Consider the following 15802-nt stretch of genomic DNA (forward strand, 5'->3'; position numbering starts at 1 on the left):
AGTTCAAATAGAGTCCGTAACCTTGGGGCTGGCCTTCTTCCTTACCACATTAGAGTCACCCAAGGGGTTACCATTTCCTTAAACTGCCACTTCCTCATGGGATTCTGGTGAGCTGGAAGCCAACAGCAGGGGCTGGGACTCTGAGGGTAACCCTCCCTCCTCATCCTGAGCCCTCTCTGGCCCTTTGTTGGACAGCTCAGGCTCAAGCCACGTTTTCTGGCCTCATGAACTGTATCTGGAATGAAACCTAGAATCGCCACTCATATAAAGCAGGCTGCCTCATGGTCTGATAATGCAGCCCAGGTGTGAATACTTGACATAGATACATAGCTAAGGTTGAATAAATATTTATAAAATTAACATATTTTAGCAATATTTGAAAAAAAAATAACCAAATGAAATGAGGTTGAAGATGTTTAGAAATGCTTTATTTTTTCATTGGTTGACAACTAATTGATCATCTGAATGGTAACACTCACACTGTGCCCTGAAGTAAGACACATATTCTGCTGACAGGGAGAAAAGAGGCAAATTTCATTGATTTCGTCTATTATGTTATTGCAAAAAAAGAGCAAGCCAGGCCAGTTTTAAATTTAACTAACAGAAACATTACTGGTGCTTATTATACCAACACATTTTTTCATGTTCAGAACCACCCCATGGAATGAGCATTAATCTCCTTCTCCAAGATGAGGAAGTTGAGGCTCCAAGAGTATGAGATTAAATCACATATTCAGGAAGAGGTGCAGCCAGAAAGAGAATCCAGATCTTTCTTAAAAGCACATGGCTTAAAAATTCAAAGGAAAAAAAAAAAAAAGTCTTCCATTACAAGTGTAATACTTGTTTATCAGAGTATTTGGAAGAGTAGTAGGAAGGAAGAAAATCAGTTCTTGACTCTGACTCCCAGTGGTGGCAGCACCAACATTGTGGTCCTCTCAGTCTGGTCCTTTTGCTGTGTATATTTTTTAATGTGAGTGTGAACGCATGGCATATCAAAATGGACTGATCAGTATTTTAAACATTATCATCTGATTTTAAAAGGAAAGCGCACACGGTATAGAAAATGTGGAAAGGACTGAAATCCATAAAGGAAATTCCAGTCACCTGGAATCTCATAAGCCAAAATGACCACAGTTAATATTTTCCTATATTTCCTTAGGTTTCTTATTTTTTTTAATCGTTTTCTTTTTTACATAGCGAAGCTCATAATTTACAAGATTTTTAAGTAGAGCTAACAAAGGTCTACATAGATGATGATGATGAAGAACTTGGTGACAGATCATATTTGCCACTCAACTGATTCAGTGAGTTTTCAGGAGAAAATAATCACTTATGCTCCCTGTCTAATCACGTGGCCATCAAAAATGTGTAAGCCTGAAAAAGCCGGTGCTAAGTTTCCGCTAAAGCGAACCCTGACGTGGATTACCATGGGTTTTTGTTCCTGTGTGCATCCATGTGAATATAAATCATTTATATGATAAGAATACTCCATACATAAAGCTTTTAATACCATGGAAAAGCTCTTCCAGGAAGAGACAAGAGCTGTAGTCTGATGAAAAGGTTTTTAACCAGTGAAAAATATATACCACGGGACTTAAACATTCTGCACACCAAAATTTACATAAAAGAGGCTTAGCCAGAGGATAAGGCATCACTGACAATGGCTCAAGGATGTTCCAAATGGTGTAAGAGACTTGATCTTATCATTGCAAAATTCCGAAGAATTTATTATCAACACTAAAAACTTCCATTGTACATCAAGTAATAAATGTTCGTGACAGCTATTAAGGAAAAGCAGCACCGCAAGGTTACACACGTTACTGCAGGCAGAGAGTAAGAGCAAAAGCGAACTCCAGTCGGAATGTTGGTCATGATCATACAGCTCCCTCTTGATTTAAACACTCATGACACACTGAATGAACTGAAAGAGAGAAAGGTCCACGTTATCCTGCAAACATCGCAACAAATCATAGCTTCTTTTTAGGCTGCTGACATTTTGTTTCTCTAATTTGAATTACGGATCAAGAAAGATCCCTTTCTAAAATAAGAGTACATGATGGGCGGAAAGGTTGATTTTATAGGGGAAGCCATCCAATGTAAAACCCAGTGGACTTCTCTTCTCACAGAAAGCAGATCTTACCTGAATGGATAAAGAATTACTGAAATTCTGAGACAAACCATAAAAAACTCAATCTCAAAAAACAGACCGAGGTTGCTAGGGAGAGGGGGCATGGGAGAGGGTGGTGGGCTTATGGATATTGGGGAGGGTGTGTGCTATGATGAGTGCTGTGAGATGTGTAAACCTGGCGATTCACAGACCTGTACCCCTGGGGCTAAAAATACATTATATGTTTATTAAAAATTTTTTAAAAAAAGTTTAAAAAAAAGATGCAGATATTAAAGATAGAAGTAAAATCTCAAAAAAAAAAAGAAAAAAGAATTACTGAAATTCCAAATATGTCAAGACTCTAGAAATGGCCATGGTAAAAGGAACCTACTCAGAACGAACAGCGGAGTTGATACTGCTCAATCACACAGGGCCTCCAAAGGACACAGTATTATCCCACCACTCACAGAGCACCTTTAGCAGTTTATTCCCCTAAAATCTGCTTTATTAAAATAAATTCTAGCACGCAACTCTATGTACGCACAGAAAAGGAATATATGACCTTTCCTCAGCAATTCAGATACCCAGGTTTAGAAGCATCGGTATTTTGCTGTGAAATGTTTGCTTCACTCTAAGGCCCAATAGGCTCAGCTTTTCTATCAATTTTCTTTGTCATTCTTCTGACACCAGGGAGGCACTGTGTGCTGCTACTGCCTGCAGCACTCCTACAAAGCCAAGCTTATTATCCCTTTCAGGTAAAGGGGAACTGAGGATCAAGACATTTAAAATCTCTTATGGGGCCCATGGGAGGCCATAGCCTGAGCACTTTCCACTCCACAGGTGGCCTCTCTGCCTTCGGAAACAGTGACAGATTAGCACCAGAGACAGATGCTAACGCACATTAATGAAAACACACCTTTAAGCAGAATAAATAAACATATTTACACACAAGCCTTTTTAAATGATCAGAAAGAACTGTGGCAGCTGCCAAACGGAAAGTAAGATCATCCTTGCAGTTTGTAATAGAGAAACCTTTTAAAGCATTCAGTTATCACAGTGATTTCCATTCTGAAGGTCTTTTTCTTATAAATCCATGGCTGAGCGAAAAACAGAAAAACTAAACACCTCTCTAGCTTTGTTATGTATATCCAACTGAGGCCGTCCAAGATGGCACCTGGCTACATTCATATTGATTATGTGGCCTTGTGCAATCTCATTTAGTGTGGCTGCTCAGTAAATACATGTTTTAAACTGTGACTGAAGTCTCTGTCTTACATCCTCACTGAAGAACACAGATGTGTCAAGTACAGCTTTGAGCTGTTCAACTGACTTCCCAGTGACAGAGATATTTGTTCAATGACGGCAAAAACAGACACAACATCTGCATCGTGTTTTCCAAGGACATCTCTGACTGACATCTCCCAATAGCTCAGGAAAGAAGGCGTTACTACTTCTCTCCTCAAATAGTCTTGGAGCAACGAGGAAACCTGCCTCTGTGACCCAGCCAGTAAGTGAGACCAGGTGGGCTTTGAACCAAGCCTTTCAATGCAAATCAAACAGTGGTCTATAAGTAAGACTAGTAATAAATGAAATTAATAAATTTTGAATGGTAACTCCTGATCATTTAATCCTTCATTACAGCATCCTTAAGATGCTTTTAATGGCTAACTTCAAAAGGGATGCCCAACTGGCGTACATCTTATTCATCCACTCAGTTTTGAATTTACAGAGACTTACATCATCATATGGGAAATTCACAACACCTTGCTGAGCAGTATCCCGTCTTCGAAAGCTGTCTGTAAAACACCATAGTAAAATTTATGGTTATTTTTTAACACCTGAAGTCACAACAGGTAATTATTTTGGCACTGGGTTCAAACTGCAGTAACATCTGAGTTGTAAAACTTGTAAAACCAGCCAACATAAACAAAAGCCCACAGCACAGAAGCCAACTATATGAATATGAATGGATTTAATATACAACAAAGTAATACAACAATACAGAAGTTATCCAATCATCTTTTTCAATGTGGAGCTGGAAGAAAGCACCTTACTCCAAAGTCACTAAAAGCCATGTGACTTCTGAGGCCATTATTTAGTTGTAATGAAGACACAGAATTTCAAACTTTTTAATAACATAGTGTTTAAGTAGGAAATGGATGGATGGAGTCCCTAATGTGGCAAATGGGCTGTAATCAAATATTCCATCTGTCTGAGCTTTGTGCTACTGAAAAGGATTGACTTAAATAAAAACAACAAAAAAATGTGCCCTTATGTTCTTGTTAGGATGCAAAAAAATTACAAACCCAGGTATTAATAAGTAAAAGACTGGGGCGCCTGGTGGCTCAGTGGGTTAAGTGTCTGACTCTTGATCTCAGCTCAGGTCTTGATCTCAGGGTCATGAGTTCAAGCCTTGCGCTGGGCTCAACGCACAGCATGCAGCCTCTTAAAAAAAAAAAAAAGAGAGAGAATAAGACTAAGAGAGGAGTGGAACAAGAAAAATATACAAAAGAAAGAGGGAATAGAAAAGTAGAGATTACAGATATACTCTCATCTAAGAAGTCCATATACCTGAAACAGATGACCAATTTAAATAATTTCCAACAGGAGGAATTAGGAGAGAGAGCTACAAATGAGTATTTTCTCTCCTCAAATAGTTTACATTCTAGGGGAAATCACAGAATACCGCTCATATTCTGACCAAAAGTACACAAATTAGGTGGTCACATTTTGGAACATATTTGTGAAATTTAGTTAAGGTTATTTTCAAAGCAACTTACCACGAATCTGAAAGGATTTCCGGAAAAAAAAAAAATTATTCTGCTAGATACATTTAAATAGCAGTGTTTAAAAAAGCCCCTGAAGTTAGGGGGAAAAAAGAGAAGACTGTGGACAACAGAAGTTCAGAAACACTGGAAAATGAACCACAAACGGTCTTCCCAGCCCGCGGAGATGACACCACCTCAAGGAACACACCTGTCAGGGCTCGCAGTTTGACACAGCAGGCGATGTAGTCATCGAAGGTGATCTTGCCATTGGTGCTGTAGCGTTTAGCAATGGAATTCACAGCCTGCGGACTCAACCGGAAGCCTGAGGAAGAAAACAGTTAAAGGATAACAAAAAGACTATTAAAAATAATCACAATTCTTTCAGCCTGGGAGTACTCACTTGAACTGTGAATATGCACTAGGAATTATGTATTAGGTGTTTAGTTAGGAATAGACACTGCTTCTAGACAACAGAAACAGCCTTCATGTAAAGTTTCAGAAATGACAAAGGAATGCCAGGTGGCTGGAACCGGCCGTACCCACCCATTGTGGTGAGAGCCTTCTGCAGCTCCTGCGGGTCCACTGTGCCGCTCCGGTCGCTGTCAAAACTGATGAAGTGTTGTCTCCAGCCGTTCAGCACAGCCCAGAGTTCTTTAAACTCATTGAAACCCATTGTGCCCGACATATCTCTCTGAACTGTCATCAAGGATTAGAGTATCTTTAATTTGCAACATTTTCTAATGAATAAATCAAAGATCAAGGATAAGTGAATTTAATGTTCTTCCTGCTAAAAAAGGTTAAAAATGTGGTATGTTCGTCTCAGTGTGATGTCATGAAAAAATACTCTTGTGATATAATGAAAAGGGCCTATGGAGAAAACCCTGAGGACGTATTTTCACTGTGGGAAGAGAATCTATGTGATGTGATAACGGGGAAGGAAGGTGGCCACGGGTGAGCCACACGTGAAAAGCGGTCTTGTTTCTGGAACTGGGCTGCACTTTCTGGGGCCCTGGGCTATGTTGCTAAGGTCTGGAGGGGGTCTTGGCCCTAACATTCCCTTATGGTAAAGTCTTTTCAGACCCAGTGTTTTCACTTCTGAAAAAATGAGATGGGATGGAAGGCAGTGCAGGGGCAGCGCCAGCTAAACCAAGTCTGATAGCCGCGATGTGAAAAATCCCACTGCTTGAGGGTCAGGTGTGAATCATACAGAGCAAACGACGACAGAGCAAAAAAGCTTCCATGACCACCCCGATTTCTATACTTGGGTCTCTTTTGAGGCTACCTTGAATTCTTGAATAACCAACATTCTGTTTACTAAGCTCCTTTCCTTTTTCACACCAAATTATATCTTACAAGCTAATGATTTCAGAAAACTTTTTTGTGGTCATTTGTCATCTTATGTTTACTGGGTATTAATTCTTGGATGAATTCTTTAAGGAAGAAATTTTGGGGGGGGGGTGTGTCAGGAAAAAACCCTTCAGACAGCAATCAAGGTAAAGGATACATCCAACATTGAAACCATAAGCCGACAAGTCTCCAGGTTAAAAGCTGTTAAATCAAGAAAAGTACAAACATATTAATATGGTTTCAAAAATTCACATTATACTGTATACATTCAAATTAATTAGGGAAAGTGACTATTTATATACTCCTACTTTTATATGCTACTCAATTTATGTGGCACTAAATTACATGGAGCTTTGAAGCAGATTTTTCCCAGATAGAGGGGATTCCTTGTAGAACCCAAATTTGATTTTTTTTTTTTTTTAAGGTTTTATTAGAGAGAGAGAGAGAAAACACAAGCAGGGAGGAGGGGCAAAAGGAGAGGGAGAAATAGGCTCCCAGTAGAGCAGGGAGCACAGTGCCACATGGGGCTTGATCCCAGGATCCTGGGATCATGACCAGAGCAGAGGGCAGATGCTTAACCGACTGAGCCACCCAGGTATCCCCCAAATTTGATTTTAACAACTTTAATAGAAATATTCTAAAAAAAGTATTGTATTGTACAGTTAATATTTTTAGGTACAATGGTTTTGAAGTTGGTGTGGAATGTTAAGATATCTAGAATTTGCTTCAAAAGAAAAAAGCCAGATTAACAGATGAACTAAAAATGGCAACACACTGTTAACTGTTGAAGCTGGGTGGCAGGTGCGTAGTGGACTGTATCATTATCTCTGTTATTGGATATGCATAACATTTTCTATGATAGAGTCTTTTTAAAGTTTTATATACCTTCTTGCCTTTGAAACTGAAATATACTGAGATCAATTCACCATGGTGAGAGGGAAGACAGGGCTACTCCGTTCCTGCTCCTAACAGACTATAAATAGCTGGTTTTGCTAGTTCTATTTCATTAGTTCATTTATCTTTCTTTCCCCTTTACTATCATGCACTGAATGGTAACCTCCTGCCTCGAAGAGCTTATGACCTGTTTTTACACACAATAAGTTTATATATGAAACCAGATAAATACACTTGCCAGAACTGTGTTCAATAAGAGCACTCTCTTGAGTTGATACAATGACCAATTCAGGGACGGCCACTGTTCAGAAGCCTTCTGAGTTTATGTACAACTTGAGCATATTCTGAGCGAATTTCTATAGCTCACTTAGAAAACAAAAACAGAAAATACACTTATTGGTTAATGGGCCTACTGATGATCTACCTAAGCATTAGCAAATTACACATAAAGAATTCCTTGCATCTTACATTGTGTTCATGGGAACCAATGACTGGGGAAATACACAGGAACAGAGAAGCTGTCAGGCTATAGAAGGCAGAAGTGACAAGGGTCAGTGGGCCAAGCTGGCATAAATACTGCAAGTGTGAAAAGGCACACAGAACAATTTTACAGCTCTTACTAGCTTCATTTTTATCTCCAACCAAACTGAATTTAAAACACATCTGAGCTCTTAGTACTGTAATGTCTCCAAACAGTACAAACTGTAGGTTTTCCACTCTCTCTCTCTCTTTTTTTATTTGACATAGAGAGACAGTGAGAAGGGCTCACAAGCAGGGGGAGGGGGAGTGGGAGAGGGAGAAGGAGGCTTCCCGCTAACAGGGAGCCACATGCAGGGTTCGATCCCAGGACCCCAGGATCATGACCTGAGTCTGAGGCAGACGCTTAATGACTGAGCCACCCAGGCTCCCAGGTTTTCCACTTTTAACAGATTCCTGTGTTTGGCATATTCTGGAATCTGAAATAAAAGGTGGGGAACTATTTCTCTTTTGGCCTTTCAGAACTCCATCTAATCCACAGATACAGTTCTCTGAAGTGACAGGAGGCAACACTTTTCCACACTTTTGGGAAAGAGTTGGTTGATTCTTCATTTTGACTTCTAAGTTGTGTGGAGGTATGAAGCCTCTTCAATCTAGAACAATGGTTCTTAGCCCTGGGTACTTATCAGAATTACCCAGAGGCTTTCAAAGATCCTGATACCAGGGCTGCACCTCAAACAATTTTTTTTCCAGGATTACTGAGATATAATTGACAAATAATATTGTGTAAGTTTAAGATATACAATGTAAAGATCTGATATATGTATATACTGCAAAATGGTAACTACAATGAGGTTAGTTAACACATCCATCACCTCACATAGTTAACTTTTTCATGTGTGTGATAAGAACTTTTAAGGTTGACTCTCTTAGCCATTTTAAAGTATACCATACAGTATTATGTACAGCCATAACCACAGAACCACAGAATTAAATCAAAATACGTGAGCATGGAACCCAAGCAATTTTTTTTTTAAAGCTTCTCAATGGTTCCAGTGAGCAGCCAAGGCTGAGACCACCATTCTTCTGAGTGAGAGTCCTGAACCAGCCGTGTTAGTTATCATCTGGGAGCTTTTAGAACAGCATAATCTCAGCCCTTAACCTACACCAACAAAATCAGAATCTGCAGTTTAATATGCTCCTCAGGTGATTTATAGTCACATAAACAGCTGGTCAGGGCACCTGGGTGGCTCAGTCATTAAGTGTCTGCCTTCAGCTCAGGTCACAGTCCCAGGGTCCTGGGATGGAGCCCTGCATCGGGCTCCCTGCTTGGCAGGAAGCCTGCTTCTCCCTCTCCCACTCCCCCTGCTTGTGTTTCCTCTTTCGCTGTGTCTCTCTCTGTCAAATAAATAAATAAAATCTAACCACCCCCCCAAAAAACAACAACAAAAAATAGCTGGTCAACTTGGACGACTATCATCTGGAAGCCTGTTAGAGATGCATATTCTCAGGTCTCCCCTCACACCTTCTGAATGAAGAACTGTAGGACAGGGTTCAGCTACCCAGTGATGCTGACACCACTTTAGTTTAAGAACCAATGCTCTAGAGGGCCTGATAACCACTAAGTAGACCCAACTGTTTGACTTTAAATCAAGGATTTTGAGGGGCTGTGAAACAAACATCTTCCCTGTGTCCCAGGGCTATGAATGGCACCGTCGGACAGTGATGTCAGGAAGCCCAGCTATCCGGTCATCATTTGTGAGAAGGATTTAAAAGGGAAGGAATGAGATGCGCAGTGAATAAAAGTGAATGAACAGAAAATTCACCATTCCACATGGTTCTGATGAACTAGAACAGTGATGTCTAATAAGTTTGGGTAGGAAAAACTCTTGTTCAATTTTAGCTGAAAAATTTCCCCCCAGAAATTGCTTTTATTAATGCTAATTCTATTTCAAATAATTTCAAAAGAATCTTTGCTGTAGGGGGACCTGGGTGGCTCAGTGGGTTAAGCCACTGCCTTCGGCTCAGGTCATGATCTCAGAGTCCTGGGATCGAGCCCCACATCGGGCTCTCTGCTCAGCAAGAAGCCTGCTTCCCCCTCCCCCACCCCACCCCCCAGCCTGCCTCTCTGCCTACTTGTGATCTCTCTGTCAAATAAATAAATAAGATCTTTAAAAAAAAAAAAAAAAAGAATCTTTGCTGTAATTTTACTTTTACTCTTTCCCTTCTCCTGTTCAATCTGCTAGAATGCCTCATACATCTTTTCCCCTGGTAGAAATCCACAACGTAATGGACCCAGCAGGAAAACCCTACCTTTAATTCTTTCTCTCAACCTTACCACAGAGTAGCAACTACACTCAAGGGAAAAAAAGAAGCTGAATCATTGTCTTACAGACTAGAGCAACTTCACTTATCAACCCCTAGCTCTGGGTATGACTGCTTCCTTTTAGCCTGGAGAAGCTGCCTGTAGGTACTAATATCCCTCCGCCCCTCACCTCACCTCCATCTGTGCTTTTCGGTTTAGAAGCCGGGTTTAAAAAACACTAATGGCTGTGTATCTTCTGCATCATAAACCTCACAAGCAGGATGGTTCAGTGGTTCCTTACAGCCTCCACAACCAGATGACAATAAGTAAATAAACTCAATCACATGGTTCTGATGACTCAGGAAATGTCTTCCCTAGAACGCCATGATCCAAGACCATCACTAACCATGATCTCCTCATAGGAAATGTTTAAAAAGACTATTCTCCAAGGATATACAACCCATTTGTTAGTAAGATTTTAAAACCTGCCACACCTCTTCTACCAAAAGCATATAGAAGAATAGTTTATTTTGGGACACAGCTCATTTTCATAAACCCTGCAATTAAACCAGGATTCTTTGTTCACTAGCCCCGACTGCTTGAGGTGGTTAACAATAACAATATAAATGTATTTCCTACAACAGGAAAAAAAAAATCCCCTATCTAGAAAGTATTTCTTTTTTAAAGGACCAGATTTAATGAGAAATGCAAAAAGTTCCTCTTTCATATTAATTTTTCCAACTAGAAAATATTAACAGATACTGAGGTCACATAAAAGAAAGGATGATTGAAATAGAAATGCAAATATTATAAAAAAGCCCTCCAATAAATATGCCATGTTGAACAGTTTAAAAATGCCACTGTAAACCTTCTGGTGTATCTTCTAGTTTGAGCATTTTTTTTTTTAAGAAACATATATTCTTTTTTTTTTTAGATTTTATTTATTTAACAGAGAGAAAGATCACAAGTAGGCAGAGAGGCAGTCAGAGAGAGAGAGGGGGAATCAGGCTCCCCGCTGAGCAGAGGGCCCAATGTGGGGCTGGATCGCAGGACCCTGAGATCATGACCTGAGCCAAAGGCAGAGGCTTAACCCACTGAGCCACCCAGGTGCCCCTAGTTTGAGCATTTTAATCCACAGTTTACCGACAGCGAAGGCTTTACTTTGATGTTCTGTCTCAATTAACCACTGGCAAAGTTGGCAAGTCACTATTCTCTACCTTGCGTGTTTGTCATGGTCAAGATCTGATTTGAAACGAAGAAGCATGTGGTAGTGTGGGGGACGATGAGAGAGCCCTGTCTGGATGCAGCACTTCTGCAACTCAAGGCAAAGAGCTCTTTCAAAAGGCAGGAAGGTGGTATAAGCACGGAATTACAAGGCAGCAGATCCAGGTTCTGAGGAACTGAGGAGAAGGAGAAGGAAAAGGAAGACTAGTGCAAACAGTTTAGAAATTAGGAAGGGCACTTCCGACTTAGCCTGCACAGGTTCTCTGAAGTGAAAAGAGAGATGAAGAAAGATCCAGGGGGGCAGGGTGTCACGACAAGCATTCACATGGCCAGCAGCCGACTCAGAGAGCAGGAGTGCAAACTGGCTCCCTGCGGACCAGGGGTGGGAGAGGGGGACAGGACCAGCCACTCAGAACTAGACCTGGGGCAGGTCACTCAGGGACCAGCCACCCAAAACCCTAAGTGCCAGGCTCAGGACAGACGTCAACTTTGGGGAAACAGCTGTAAATGTTAGCTCCTGTCATTGATGACACTGGACCTGGCGGATTTCATTTCACCACCTTACCTCGTCATCTGTGAAGGAGGCCATGGAGACTGTCTCACGGCTTCCAATGGTTCCCAATCCAAAGACCCACTAACGGCCAGGTAGGTAGTGTAGTATGACTTATTAACAAGTGTTCAAATCAACATATTTGTAATCATAAACAGCCGAAATTAGCTTTGGCAATTCTAATTTTTGCTAGATCAGAAAAGCCCAGTGTCGTTGAAGGCTATCATCATTAAGTAACAGTTAAAATATGAAACACAAGAGTACTTCTAGAGAAACTCTGGGACTGTCAACTCACGTTTGTATCCTCCAGCAATGCCTGACTGGGTCAGGCATCTCTGCAATTCATCAGCATCTATTTGCCCATCCTTTTGGGGGGGAAAAATTGGAAGAGGAATTATAATAGTGATTTGTACCTTCTAGTGCTCTACTTTCAGTATATTATTTCAGCAATAATGACCAAGAAAATGAGCATTTTCATGCATGAGACTTTTTTTTTTTTAAAGGAATGCCTTCCAAAAATAGGCATTCCTTTCCTGATTCTACTTTCAAAAATAATTTAATGATGAAGGAAAGACAAAATTGTTAAGTCCTCTCCCACAAATGCACAATTAGGGCCTTAAACAAAAAATACATTTCTTGATGCCTAAGTAAAGTCGGCATTCAATTTCAGACTCTATTTTAAATAATTATTACATAAGAATTCACAAAGTCAGGAAGCCGTTTACACCTATTATTTAGTAATACCAGTATCTTTTCATCATTTCCTCTAAATTCCTCAATTAGATCCGGCATTATATTTTCAAGTACAAGGTTCCTCTTTTTAATAAAACACTGAGGTGAATTCAGCTTCTTCCACTGATACATAATTTTTTTTTTTTTAGTGGGGGCAGTGGAAGGACCCAGCAGGGTACACAGCTGACATTCACACCTGGATGAAACAAAGAGAGGCCTTCATGATCCCCTTGGCTTATGATGCGGAGAATGGTTTTCCAGAACCACAATTAAACCTGGAAGACACAGGTTCCCAGGGCTTATTGATTGTCTGACCAAGTTCAGAACCAGATAGATGTTATATTTAGAGATTTAAAAATAAAATACCCAAATCCTTAGGTCCTTCTGTACAGTAAATTCTAAGTGAAGAGCAGGATCAATAATTTTAAAGACAATGGACATGCTGATGTAGGCCAGGGCCGCTGCAAGCTAAGCAGGTGGGGTCACTTACAGGGCGGGAGGCAAGGCAATCCAAGAACTCAAGTCTTGAGCTTTGCCCTGTCTTGTGGTTTCAAAGATACAGATCATTAACAGATGAAGCAGATACTTAAAGGGAATTTAGACTCAATTTTCCACTCAATTTCTTGAACTATATTTCTTAGAATGCTATTCTGAAAGGTGGTCTTGGGTTTTTATCCCAGAATACTGGATATTATCTTCATATGGAGATTGTGTTATTTCTTTCTTTTGATCAACACAAAGCTGAGTGGCATTCCTAAGGGCCAACATCTCTTCTGGGTAGTTCTGGGTTATACCAGCAGTGTATTTACCGTACACAGTGGCCTGGGCAGCTAGGGAAGCGTCCTCCCTCAATGTACACCACCATCTGTCCTACAACTCAGGGTAGAGAACTGAAAGGTCTCCAGGAGGGAGCCAACCTTCATTCTCTCTCAGTCCCCAGACCACCACACCTTATAAGGACATAGAAGAGCTGACCTAAAACAGCATCAGCATCAAAGAGAAACTAAACTGTTCACAAGATTAACTTCCTGTTACTAAAGGAGTAGTAACTTTCCTATTTTGAAGCTGGTAAGTTCGTAACCTAAGTACCTATTTCCTAGGGGTAATTGATAATAGTCAAATTCAACCTAAAGAAAGTGTCCTTTAGAATCTGACCATGTAATTACTGGTACGTGTCTTTAAGTTGTACAAACAAGGGTTTAGTGTTCACCAGATCTGGAATTTCTTCTCTGGAAACCACCTCAGACTCTGACAATTCAGAGTTCTAAAAACATCTTTCTACTCTACATATCTTCACGGTACACTTACAGCCCCCTATTCCTACTCAATCAGACCCTAATTCAATCACAAATTTATCTGTCAAGTGAACTAACATAAATACAGGTAACAGTCCTAATTTGTTCTGAATATTCAGAGATAAGTAACCGACTATACATTTCTTTATCCCTTTTTTCTTTTAAAGAAGCAAAGGGATTCTCTTCCACAGGAAAAGTTCTTTTTTTCACCCCACTCTAACAATGCCTAATACAAACATAGACTCTGACAATTCTTTAATATTAAGGGGAAAAGCTAACCTGTCCAGCTACAGCGGCAAAGTAACCATAGAGTGGATCCTGAGTCTGTCCGGGAAATGTAGGTCCTCCGGGAGCTCCTCCATACTGTAAAACAACAAACACAAAACCATCATTCCCGCTGAATCCACTGAATGCTTTTGTGGAAAGCCTGGCAACTGCCCGACCTTCACACGGATGGATCATCTCCTCACCACCGGGCACGCTTTAACTGCAATTATTTTCACCCCAGCAGAATTTAAAAACTGGCAGCTTGGACCAAAGTGAGTTGTCCTGAAAATGACACCTGCAGAAGTGAAGCAACTTTAAAAATCCCTATTAGCCTGCAGGTTACTGATTAAATGTAACCCAGGCAAGCAACTTAAGATCAGGACTCAGAACTGTTCTTTTACTTTCCTAGCATTTACGGTATTTTTCAAAGTGTTCTGAGACAGGTGTAGCCCAGGCCAGGCTTAGGTGTCTCGGTTGGACTATCTCGCGGCGAGCACCTGGGAGGGGTGGCGCGGGGAAAGAACATTCCGTCTCGGAAACAGTTCCCACGACGACGCGCATCCCAGGCGCCGCGCGGGGTGGTCTTCCCCCCGGAGGGCTTCTCCCCACTTCCACCCCCACCCCCGCCTCCCCGCGGTCTTTCCCCGACTTTTTTTCTTTGCTTTTAAAGAAGGGAGGTGGATGCCCGGACCATCCGACATTAAAATGGCTGTTGCTCTCAGGGGAAACCGGGAGGGAGATGAAGCCAATACCCAATTCGCACAATTTCACGCCGCGCATCCCAGGCACAGGGTGGGCTTCTTGGGTCAAAATCCACCCGCGCTTGAACCCAAGCAGCCACCCGCAGGGTAAAGGGTCGGAGAGAAGGAGGGAGCCCGAGGATGAGGCGGAAGGGCAGGGGCCTGGGGCGAGGCAACGGGCAGGGAAAAGCCGGGGGCGGGAGGCGCCCGGGGAGTCGCCTCGGAGGGGCGGCCCAGTGTGGCCTCTCGCCGTCTACGGTGTAACAGGGTCGCGCCCGGGCCGCGAGCCCGCGCGGGCTGCACTTACCCCGCCTGGGTAGTACCCGCCGCCGGCGCCAGGGTGCCCCGGGTACGCCATGGTGCAGACTGCGCCGCCGCCGCCGCTGCCGCCGCCGCCACTGCCGCAGCCCTCGCCCTCCCGCCGGGGCCGCCCCGGAGCGCACCACGCGGGCGGAGGGGTACGCGCGCCCGAGCCGCCCCCCGCATCGCGCTGCGCTCGGGCCTCGGCCTCCTGCGTGCGCACGGCGCGCCCCTGCGGCTTCGGGGCTCAGGTCGTGCGCAAGCGCCGCTCCCCAAGCGCCTGAGACCTGCGACGCCGTGCTCACCGGTGACTGTCCTCCCCGCGACGCGAATGGCACATTCCAACACCAGTACGGTGCCCTGGGGATTCTTTATTTCTTCCTACTCGGGCTCTATTCTGGTACTTTGAAACATTTTAAACAACTTTATTAGTCGGGCTGCCGGGCTCTAAGCCGGGTACGGTTTTGTGAGGAACGGGCTGAATGCAGTGGGACCGCTCTTAGATGCCTGTGAGGGAAGGAGCGTTGAAAACTCAAAATATGAAAACGCCCTTGGAAAACAGGAATAAACTTCAGGAACTGTGTGCGAAAGAGCGTTTGGCTTGCGGTTGCACATTTCACTGAACGGCACCCGGGGTGTTTCCTTACTAGGGGACACGGTCGGGTCCTGGTTAAGCTGGGCGTGACATGGCTTGGGGAGGACAGAGGGCAGTTACTGGCAGGGGAACCCCGCCCAGGTTCTTAGAAAATGAGTTGTCTGAATTATCTCGATGATTCAGACAAAACAGTGGCTCGCT

At 42.5% G+C, this 15802-nt stretch overlaps 1 protein-coding gene across 1 annotated transcript; it reads right to left on the reverse strand.

Annotated features, from left to right (window-relative positions):
- Positions 1-1706: 1706 nt before the first annotated feature.
- SRI (sorcin) lies at positions 1707-15132 on the reverse strand. Its single transcript, XM_080818147.1, has 8 exons — positions 15014-15132; positions 13979-14062; positions 11968-12037; positions 6380-6423; positions 5419-5566; positions 5084-5197; positions 3845-3903; positions 1707-1921 (listed from the first exon to the last, which is right to left on the reverse strand). Exons 1-8 carry the CDS (start codon positions 15062-15064, stop codon positions 1895-1897), a joined length of 597 nt encoding a protein of 198 aa, XP_080674273.1. The 5' UTR covers positions 15065-15132; the 3' UTR covers positions 1707-1894.
- Positions 15133-15802: the final 670 nt, after the last annotated feature.

This window comes from Martes martes, assembly GCF_963455335.1.
Source record: "Martes martes genome assembly, chromosome: 11".
NCBI lineage: Eukaryota > Metazoa > Chordata > Mammalia > Carnivora > Mustelidae > Martes > Martes martes.